This window comes from Halyomorpha halys, unplaced genomic scaffold (genome assembly GCF_000696795.3).
Source record: "Halyomorpha halys isolate HHAL.00 unplaced genomic scaffold, Hhal_1.1 Scaffold107.1, whole genome shotgun sequence".
Classification (NCBI taxonomy): domain Eukaryota; kingdom Metazoa; phylum Arthropoda; class Insecta; order Hemiptera; family Pentatomidae; genus Halyomorpha; species Halyomorpha halys.
Window position 1 is genome coordinate 147,086 of NW_027112128.1, and position 10,874 is coordinate 157,959.

Sequence of the window (10,874 nt, forward strand, 5' to 3'; positions counted from 1 at the left end):
CCACTTTTTCTCTCAACTATTTATTTTAAAACATCTCCAACGTTTCGGCCCTTAGGCCATTCTCAATGAGACAACTTATATAATTTTGTTTTAAATTATTAAAATATCATAAGTTCTAATATGGTTGTGATACTCGTATTATACTATAAGATACTTATTTTATTATATCGTACGATGGTATGATACGTATTTCCTTCAATACTACTTATATGTAGCTATACTAGCTTAGGTTTCTAGTTATTCTGTATTTCTTTTTATTCACTTGGGTTGCTATCTTCTTTTTCGTCATTAGCCTTAATGAAGGCATGAAATTCAAGTCGAAACGTTGGCGCTAATTAATAAGATTTTACTTATTTTTGTTCATCACTGACTTCTCATATATAATCCATGGTCAACTGCGAACGCATCATTATTAGTCATGTAGATTTTCTCATAATAAATACCCATAGCTTCAGTTCTGGAATCGTGAGTACACGTATATTTTATGGATTCTGTCCGTTTTAGAGGAGTGAATAATCTTTATAGGGAATAAAATTAGTATTCGCGTCTGGAGTGGAGAGGTTCTGTAATCGTGGATTCAAATACATTCAATTTGTATCTTGTAGGTTGGGATCCTAATAAGGTTATACGTTAATAGGGGTGTTCGCTGCAGAGAGGCGTTTGTTAAAAGAGGTTTCACAGTAAATCAAAGAGGAATCCCCTAACTTTCAAAATCAATATATTATTAATCATTAATTTATCGTTTCATTTCATTACTATGCTGGTTTATGCAATACTTATGAGTTTTTTTATATATTAATAAGAGGCTATAGAACTTAAATTAAAAATTTATATAAACCATTTTAGAAGTTGAAAATTATAATAATATGAAGCTGGGGTGAGTTTAATGGACTTCAAAGAAATATTAACATGGACGTGTCTTTCGTGGGTAACAGTGGAGCACTGGGCTCTGTTGTAAATGATATTTAAAATTTTTTTTAAATTTAATTCATTGGCAAAGGTCTCTAACTTCTAGTATAAAATGAAGCACGGACCATAAATGTTTACTTCTAGAAACTTGCTTTAACCACGAATTGGATTTCCTTTGTGGAATCCAATATTGTCCTCGTGTGAAAGACTACATCCGAAATTTCACTGGCCGCCACTACTGGCTGCGAAGATTGTCCCTGTGTGTGGGGGGGGGGGACTTAAAGAAAGAACCATTTATGTTCTTCGAATGAACCTTCATGATTTTCGTTCTTGACGGGACCATTATATCAATCATCAATTGAAAACTAATTATTACTAATTTTATAGTTGTAAAATTATCTGCTCGAATTAATCAGTAGATTAATAAATTCAAAGACCCTAGCTTCAAAATGTCTAATTCATTTATCTGTTACTAATAATAAAGCAAATCTTCGCTAATAAAAAAAAAAAGGTGGTTGTGTTACCCCTAGTTATTTTTTTTTATTTATTGATATTTACAACTGTATTTAGATAAAAATATATCTTGTAAATTTGATATAAGATCATAATAGAGTGATGTAGGCATCTAGAGAAACTACCCATTAGTAGCACCCTAATAATATTTCTACATTAAAAGGTCTCAAGGTCTTTTCAGGCGGCTCGGAGGATTTTCAGGAATGAAAATTGCGGATTCGGGTAGTTGGGGAGTTTATAATGGAAGGATTGGTATCCGGTTCGGGCTAGATCGGTTGCATATGTAACATCAGGTCTTTATGGATGATTTTATTGGTGACAAAGTTAGGGGCATTGAGGACTTAACGAAGGATTTGGGATTTTAAGGATTGGATAAGAGAGGAATTGGATGGTTTGATGGAACCCCCAAAGCTCAACTCAAGTCCAGATGGTTATATAATTAAAGATAGAAAGGGGTCCTATTCTGTAAAAATTATTAAATGTATATGTATATAATCCCTTTACACTGTTACGGTTACAATCAGAAATAAATACAGTATTTCTTATCTGATCCTGTTATTACATACAAACTTTTTTTCTTTTATACTTATTACGTGTTTCTGGTTATTCTTTGAATTTTTTATTAGGTTGCATGTTTTCATTATGCATAGCAATACATTTAAGGCGCATGGCCACTATATCCTATAACCCACGTTCGAATCCAGATGAGCAGAATATTGTTTTCTCTTACACTGGAGCCGTGAGTCAACTTCTGTGGGTTCTTGGAGCCCTCCTGGGGTCCACCCAGCCTCTTAAATTGGGTACCCTTAATTGGGTAAACATCTGACGGTCGAGCATGATTCTGACCAAATCACCTCCTTGTCCAACCGTTGGTCTAGTAACGGTACTTCCTTACAAAATACTGAACCTCTGACCTTTGATGGGTTATAGCGGTACAGATTTTATTTATTTTTTTAATAGTAATACATTATATCTTATTTATTGTTTGTAAAATTATATCTTTGAATCATAATATCGAAAAAAATGGCTCTTAAATTTTAGATGGAATTTCAAGATGTCCTTGCGGATTGTGTCAAAACATACCTTGGTATGGCATTCAGATTGGTAAGAAAGGAATTCATCAGTATTTGAAGGAATTTATTATGCTTACTGCTTTGAAATGTAAGCTGCACGTATTTGAAATTCATAAGCACTGTTTTCTTTTCGAATAAATAGTGAATTTTGTTAATAAATCAATTGCTATAATTTATATAAAGTAGTAGTGTTCATGATATTTAAATTAAAATAAATTATCAAAATGTGATTCCTGGATTTTCGGTCATTATTTTTGATTTATGAAATACATCTCCTGAACCATTGGAAGTACAGATGCCTACTAGCACTCTAATTAAAACCAGTTTAGTGGATTATAAAGTCATCAAATTTAATGACATTCATAGTTGTAGAATTAGTAGTTTTCATGATATTTGACAAAATTAATTCACAAAATGTTGATTTATATTGCAAAATTTTGATTATATTCTGTGAACGTTAAATATTCCGTTAAAGTTTAAATAAATTTTATTTAATTATTTAATAAAAAAACTAATAGCAATAAGATTATTGTTATTTTACCTATTACTAATAATAAAAACAGCTTGGTTGCAAAAAAATTACGATATATTTATATTAAGATAACCTGATGATTAGGTAATAGACCCGAAACGTTTGTAATGGTTCATTAAAATAAATAATTTTAATAAGGAAGAGTTATTTCAAAACATCTCACAATATTAATGAATTTTATTAATAACTAAAGGGAAAATAAAACAAAAATAATGAAATCCGATTCGAACAGGAAAGGTAGAAACCACCCCATCTTTCCTTATTGTATTACAGCTCTGTGCTCATTCGTTAAACAATTCTATTCTTTGTATAAACAAAATTTATATTCGTTATTCTGATTACCTCGAGAAATAAATGATCACTTTTTGTGACAGTATTAAGTTTTGGGTGAATAAGAAAAATCCTACTAATGTTTTAAAGAATTTATTTACGGAAAACACTTAATAATTTAGTAAGCATATGAGGAGTATGGAGATGTGAAGGAGCTGCCGACTACTGGTGGGGTGGCGTACGACCTAGCGGCAAAAGGAGAGTAAGCACGGGCGGCGATGGCGACTGGAGCAGCGGAAGCGACAGGAACAGCAGCTGGGACTGGAGCAGCAACTGGAACTGCAGCTGGAGCAGCGGCGACGGCTCCTTCTTTGCGGACGGCGGCGTTGAATCCGTTCACTGGGTCAGCAGTGTAGTCTACAACTCTCCTAGTTCCATCAGCTTCAACGAGGGAGTAGCTGCCCTGGACAACATCTCCTTGCCGGGACTCAGACTGGGTCTTGGAGTCTCCGGTGACAGCGTCATTTACGGAGTAACTGAAGTCGTAGCTAGGGTTAGGGTCGTAGTAGGGATCGGCAGCCGCGGAGTATGCTGTGCGAGCAGTAGCCAATGGAGCGCGAGCTACGGCAAGTGGTGCACGGGCCAATGGTGCGGAAGCATAAGCATATGGTGAGGTACCGTAAGTATATGGTGAGCCGCCATAAGCATATGGTGAGCCGCCATAAGCATATGGTGAGGCGCCATAAGCATATGGTGCATTGGCAGTATAGGCCACTGGTGCTACAGCTGGCCTCACGATTTGAGCCTGGGCGGCGGCGAAGAGAGCGAACAGGGCAGCAACCTGAGAACAGACGTTTATTAGAACGTTCACTATCGGTTATGTAGAAAAGAATAATGTAATAGAAATTAATGCAAAATATTTTGAAATTTAACAAATATCAGATTTTTATTTTACTTGGTATAACAGGGCGTTTCATATTGAGGGTCCACTGAATTAAAAAATTAAATTCGGCAACAATTTTTAGGTTCTAGGTTATAATTTGAAGTTCTGTATATCTTAGACAAATTATACAATAATATAAAAATAAATAAATCAAAAAATTTACATTATATCATCAATGTATAACTTTCTTATATATTCAAAGCGTTTTGAAACGTTTTGGTAACCGGTATACCGAAACTTTTCATAACGTATTCCATAGCCAAGGGGCTCTCGCTTTAGAGCACAATACAATAATTATTTCAATATAATAATGATCTTTATTTTTTATTATTAGTTTTTCTCTCTTTATAAATTTTCTAAGTATACCAACATGACGAAAACAATTGATAAAATGTATTTATAAAGCATAAATTATGATATTCGTCAGGATATACAGCCTAGCTGCTTATCATTAATTTCTGCTGACATAAAGTTTGTTCAGCTTTTCAGAAAATTTACATAATTGTAAAATCTTGTTTCTGTTTTTTATGATGCAAATACCGGTTGTAAAAAAAAATATATATTTAATTTCAGTAAAAAATTATTATAAAATGATTTGTACAATAATAAATAAATGAGGTTTCTTTATTTGACTTTGTTTTGTAAAATGGTTAAATTTCTTGTTAAAACTATGATTAATAAATTGCGCGAAGAGCGATATTTATTTTTTATCCGACTTCGTGCTGAAGAAATACTGCTCACAATCATATTGTTGTACAAATACGAAGGTGTATAACATCTAAATTTCTGAGAACATTGTGAGTTGAAATATGGTTATTTATATTATGGTTATGGTTAAATTTAATTCCTAATTTCGGTAGATCTTTTTGTATATTCATTAATTGACATGATATAATCTGTCAGGCCTTTATGGGATTGCGGAGAGAATATAAAAGCAAGTTATAATGAAACAAAACCCAGAATACCAAAATTTGCAAATATGACTCTTCGACTTTAGACTAACGATATGTTAAAGCATAATAACAAGATAAAATATCGTTACATCGTCAAATAAAATCTTTTAATTGCGAAAAGTTTCTAGGTTGTCCGATGCAGTTGGCAATCGCCAGTGGGTACTATGGGTTCGATGGGTATGCTTACTTTAATTATTGGGAAAATAACTTTGTTCATCTATGATTAATGTACGAGTAAATAAAACAATCCGGATATATATTAAACTTTAATTCCATTGAATGAACTTGATTTTTTTTTTAAATTAAACTTTAGTATAATCATTGTAAACCCTCAACATGCCTTGAGTCAAGCACATCTGAACTAGATCAACTCAGAAAAGTGGGATGTTCGGCCTAATCATCTTGAAACTAAAGCTATTACTTAAAATATGTATGAACTTATTTGATATCATATATAAATCTATGTTTGTAAACGCAGGCATAAAAAATGTTCGCTATTCATTTCCTAGGAAAAATCCATTATATGGAAGACATAAATTTTTCTTTTCTTTTGAAATAGATATCTCATCGGGAAGTCACATTTTCAAATATTTTTATGGTAAGATTATTATTTTAATAATGTTCTTGAATTATTATAGAAAGTTTTGTAGAATAAAAATAAATAAATTAATAATTGATATAAAAAAATATAGTTAATCCTTTATTAGTTTATAAATGCTAAAAAATTGTTTGTTATTTACTCCTTTATTCACTTATCTTATAATATTCTGGGTATACAAACATATTTATATACATATATGCCTAAAGAGATGTTGGTGTACTCACCTTAAAAGCCATGGTTAGACTAAGTTGTAGAGGAGAGAAGATCTTCCCTTTATATACTGACCCGAACCAGCGCTCCATGACCTTGCCAGTCAGTAATCATTTCACCCCTAGTCACTAACGTGAGATCTGCGAGATTGTGGAGTAATTTAGTTAGATCCTGTTGATGAGACTGGAATTAAAAAAAAACTTTGAAAGATTTAAATAAAAAAAAATACAAAAGTGATGGAATTCCTGAAATATCTTAATTTGTTAGAAATAATTTATATAGCTAATCATTACATTTTGGACAAATAGACGATAAAATTCCTTTATTTTGTTATCATTGTTAATTCATAGCTCATACATATTTCATCGGTACAAAGTCCCAAAACATTTGGATCAAAAATATGATTATTTAATAATATATTAAAATTACATTATTTTACTTGCTCTTACTTATTTTAGTTGATATACAGATATTTAAAATAAAAACATTTATATAACATTATCTATAGATATGATAAAGTTAACATTCATTTTAAGAAGTAATTTTTATTTATTTATTATTTTTAGAAATAATTTCTAAACGATTAAACGTTGGTTCTCTTTAGGAATTAAAAGATTTTGTGGAACTCCAGAAAATTCTTTCTCGGCCCTCTAGGTTATATGATATCTACATTTCACTTGGATATATCCATACAAATAAATCCATCTTGGAAACAAGATACATACTTGTTTAACATGAAGTAGCAAACTGTAAATTTACTTGTTGGACCGTAATAAAAATCTCGAAATGAATGAAGCTCTTGCTTGTCTTACCTAACTTCTCTTAGGTAAGCTCATTCCAAAAAGATCTAGAAGGTCCCTTATATTCTATTTAGATCCTTTTCAAGTATTGTGTACTAAAAACACTTTAACTTCACTTCATCAAATCATTGAAATTATTTTATTTTATTCACAGAACAAAGGCAATATTTAAAATAAAATATATAATGTTTTAAATAACACATTAAATATAAATGATAAAAATAAATAGTTAATAAATATAACGATAAAGAAAATAAATAATAATTAATAATATTATTAAAAATACTCTTATTTTTATTGTGATTTTACGTTGCCGTTTAAAGCCACTGGTTTGACGTTTCTCATATAAATATAATAAAGTTGAAATATTAAATTGTAAAAAATTATATTGCATTTTAACAAGTGAAGGAACGACACTTTGTTATTTCTTTTTGTGCCATGAAAAGAAGTAAACATTTATTTATTCATTCTGTTAAACAAAATACCGATTCTGTTGATTATAATAATATAAATATTAATTAATGATTATAATTAATTTAATAAAGTAATGTAATATAAATCGTTATATTTGATAAAACCAATGACATATAATAAAGGTTTAGAATGAGTCCCATTAGTTTTTTTTTTCAGGAAATACGAAGTATAATAGTTGAATCTAACAATTTTAATTTAGTATGGCAGTGACACTTAGAGGTAGAAGCGAAATTAATAAGAAATAATATTGATGTATTTATCTTAGACGAACGCTTCATCCACACTATTAAAATACCTAAAAAAAAGTAAATAAAAAATCTAAATTTAAAAAAAAAAAAGCATTCAACAGTTCACACCAATAATGATTTTTTTCAGTTTGTTCACTTTTATTATTCATAAAATGACGAATCTCAGTCAAAATTGAATTTTATGATAAGTATTAGTTATCGAATAGATATGGCAAAAAGTACGAAAATAAAAATCAGTATGACCAAACAGCACCTTAAAATTTCACTATAAACAAACTTTAACTTTAACTTGTTAAAATGGCTTCGATCAGCTTGCTAAAATTTCACAAGACAAACCTGAAAATGAACTTTTTTTTTGTCAAGGATCGTTTGGATTTAAGTCATAAGAACAAGTAATATAGGTACACATTTTCGTAATCTTTTACAGTAGTACATACTTGTGATAGACAATAAAAAAAAATAATATTGAATAAATACTCATGAAGGAGGAGTAGGAATGAAAACTAAACTAGGATGAGTAACACGAACTTAAATTATGCAGTTACAAGGATATACAAAAATTAGAAAACATAAAATTCAAATTGGAAAACAAATTATATATTAATAACTAAATAAAAAATTAAACATTCAAAGTTTTTTTTTTTTTTTTACATAAAATTACAAAACTGAACTATGTCAGTGATATTGAGCATTTCTTTAATGAATAATTGAAAAAGTTAGTAATTATTTTAGTGTTAAAAATTAAATGCTATGATCCATGAATATAAATAAATAGTTTAAATAATCTTAACTTGATTTTATTTTGTTATAGAATCAAGAAGTTCAAAAATTATTCCAATCTAATAACTATCGATGTATCAATATGGAGAAGTACTATTCATAATGTTAATTTCTTTCACTTAAAGATGCCAATATATATTTCTCGCAGGTGCAATAATAATGGTTTAACTCTTAAGCATGACCATCAGAACCATGATTACAGAACTTACGGAAAATATAGATTTATAAATACAATACTTGAAACAGGTTGATTGATTAAAATAACTATTTTAGTGCTGATTTTTTTAAATAAATAAAAACGTGTATGATTATAGAATAATTCTATCTTGCACGTACCATGCCAAAGGCAAGGGGTGAAATGATTTGCTGGCAAGGTCATGGAGCGCTGGTTTGGGTCAGTATATAAAGGGAAGATCTTCTCTCTTCTACAACTTAGTCTAACCATGGATCTTAAGGTGAGTACGCCTGTCTCTGCCTACACGTTTGTTTAGAAATAGCTTTAAATAAAGAAAATATAAAAAAATAACAAAACTTAATATATAAAACAATATCATATAAAAATAATATCAATAATGGTAAAAGAAAACAGTAACTGATTAACGTTTTTATGGCAATATGTGAATAAATATTTTAGTATTCAATAATTGAATTTAAATTTTATTTTAAAGTTAGTTAACTTGAAAATAATTTGACAAAAACATTCTATAAATCATTTTTGAGATAGCTTTAGTCTATATTTTTTGCAATTATATTTTATTTTTCTCACTGGTTGGGTTACGAACATTTCACATTCATTGTATTGTAAAAACTATATTCTTCATATACTAAAGAGATTTAAATCAATAAACACAATAGTTTATGATATAAATATTATGCTGTAAGACGGTTTTTAAATGTCTGCTACTTCTCTTGCCAAACTTTCTTAAAATAAATATCGTATTTTAATCTATATCATTTTATTATCTGGGGTTTACATTTTGATGACCAAATTACTAAATAAGGATACGATTGCCCCTCCTAACAAATTGTTATAAGAAAATTAGTGGAATTTAGTTCGTTGTTTACGTTAAATTAAAGTGCAGTCCCTTGAAACAGAGATATGAATATAAGTTCAAAGCATTGATATTTTTTGTTTGTCACCACTAATATATCCGAACTAATAGGAGGATATTAACAATGACAGCATACCATTACTTTAAAATAAAACTATATATTAAATTATTAATATTTTCATTAAAACTTCAGGTTGCCGCCCTGTTCGTTGTTCTCGCCGCCGCCCAGGCTCAAATCCTGAGGTCCGCTGTTGCACCTGCTGCCTTCGCCGCTAACGCACCATATGCTTACAGTGCCTCACCATATGCTTATGCTCCAGCACCTTTGGCCCGCGCACCATTGGCTGTTGCTCGTGCGCCTTTGGCTACTGCTCGCACAGCATACTCCGCTGCTGCCGATCCTTACTACGACCCTAACCCAAGTTACGACTTCAGTTATTCTGTGAACGACGCTGTTACCGGAGACTCCAAGTCTCAGTCTGAATCCAGGCAAGGAGATGTCGTCCAGGGCAGCTACTCCCTCGTCGAAGCTGACGGAACTAGGAGGGTGGTCGACTACACTGCAGATCCAGTGAACGGATTTAACGCCGCTGTCCGCAAAGAAGGAGCCGTCGCCGCTGCTCCACTCGCAACTTCTGTTCCAGTCGCTGCTGCTGCCCCAGTCGCCATCGCCGCTCGTGCTTACTCTCCATTTGCCGCTAGGTCGTACGCCGCTCCAGCTGTAGTAGGCAGCTCCTTCTCTTCTCCATACTCCTCATATGCTTACTAAATTGTCTATTAATTATATTGTTACAAATAAATAGTGTAAAAAAAGAAAAAAAATAACATTATTTATTATACATCCTTATCCAATTCATATTAAAAATGATTCTTGGAGATGGTACCAAAGTTAAGAGTAATTTCCAAATATTGTATAAAGGATTTTTTTTTACGTTACATTTTGAAATCTATTACTGTAACTAACATGAATAAATCTTTAACCGCTCAATTTCAGAATAATGCTAGTGCTTCTGGCAATTACCCATATCAAGATAGAATAACCAAGTATCGTACCAAAAGGCTTTCAATATGACAAACAGCGTATTTAAATAATATTATCCGTAATGTACTAGTAATATATATGTAAAAAAAAAACATTACTTTTTTTATCGATTAAAATTTTTAAACTCAAAAATAGTAAACTCATTACACAATGATTTGTGATTTTAATTTATAAAATATGAAGAAGACAGTGTGGGTTGCGCTCAAAAAAGAACAAAATGGTTTTCAACTATTTATTGTCCGATGTTTCACACCACTTTGTTGGGCTTCATCAGGGCTGTTCAAGACTTGTTCCCACTCCTCTACGCTTCCGATTTATTGTCTGTGTTGGTCTAACCCATCGTCTTGAACAGCCCCAACAAAGTTGGGCGAAACGTCAGACAATAAATAGTTGAAAACTATTTTGTTCTTTTTTGGCCGCAACCCTGACCATCTTCTTCATATTTTATATTATACGATCAACTATTCATATATA

The 10,874-nt window shown here is 31.0% G+C and overlaps 2 protein-coding genes across 2 annotated transcripts; one reads left to right on the forward strand and one right to left on the reverse strand.

The window, feature by feature from the left end:
• Nucleotides 1-3,434: 3,434 nt before the first annotated feature.
• Nucleotides 3,435-3,982, reverse strand: LOC106677764 (larval cuticle protein A2B; the record flags this gene model as incomplete). The annotated part of the gene is given in 1 exon segment (XM_014415876.3): nt 3,435-3,982. A coding segment is annotated over 1 exon segment (507 nt), but the record flags the coding sequence as incomplete, so codon positions are not given.
• Nucleotides 3,983-8,729: 4,747 nt separating this feature from the next.
• LOC106677763 (larval cuticle protein A2B-like) lies at nt 8,730-10,346 on the forward strand. Its single transcript, XM_014415875.2, has 2 exons — nt 8,730-8,761; nt 9,552-10,346. Exons 1-2 carry the CDS (start codon nt 8,750-8,752, stop codon nt 10,125-10,127), a joined length of 588 nt encoding a protein of 195 aa, XP_014271361.2. The 5' UTR covers nt 8,730-8,749; the 3' UTR covers nt 10,128-10,346.
• Nucleotides 10,347-10,874: the final 528 nt, after the last annotated feature.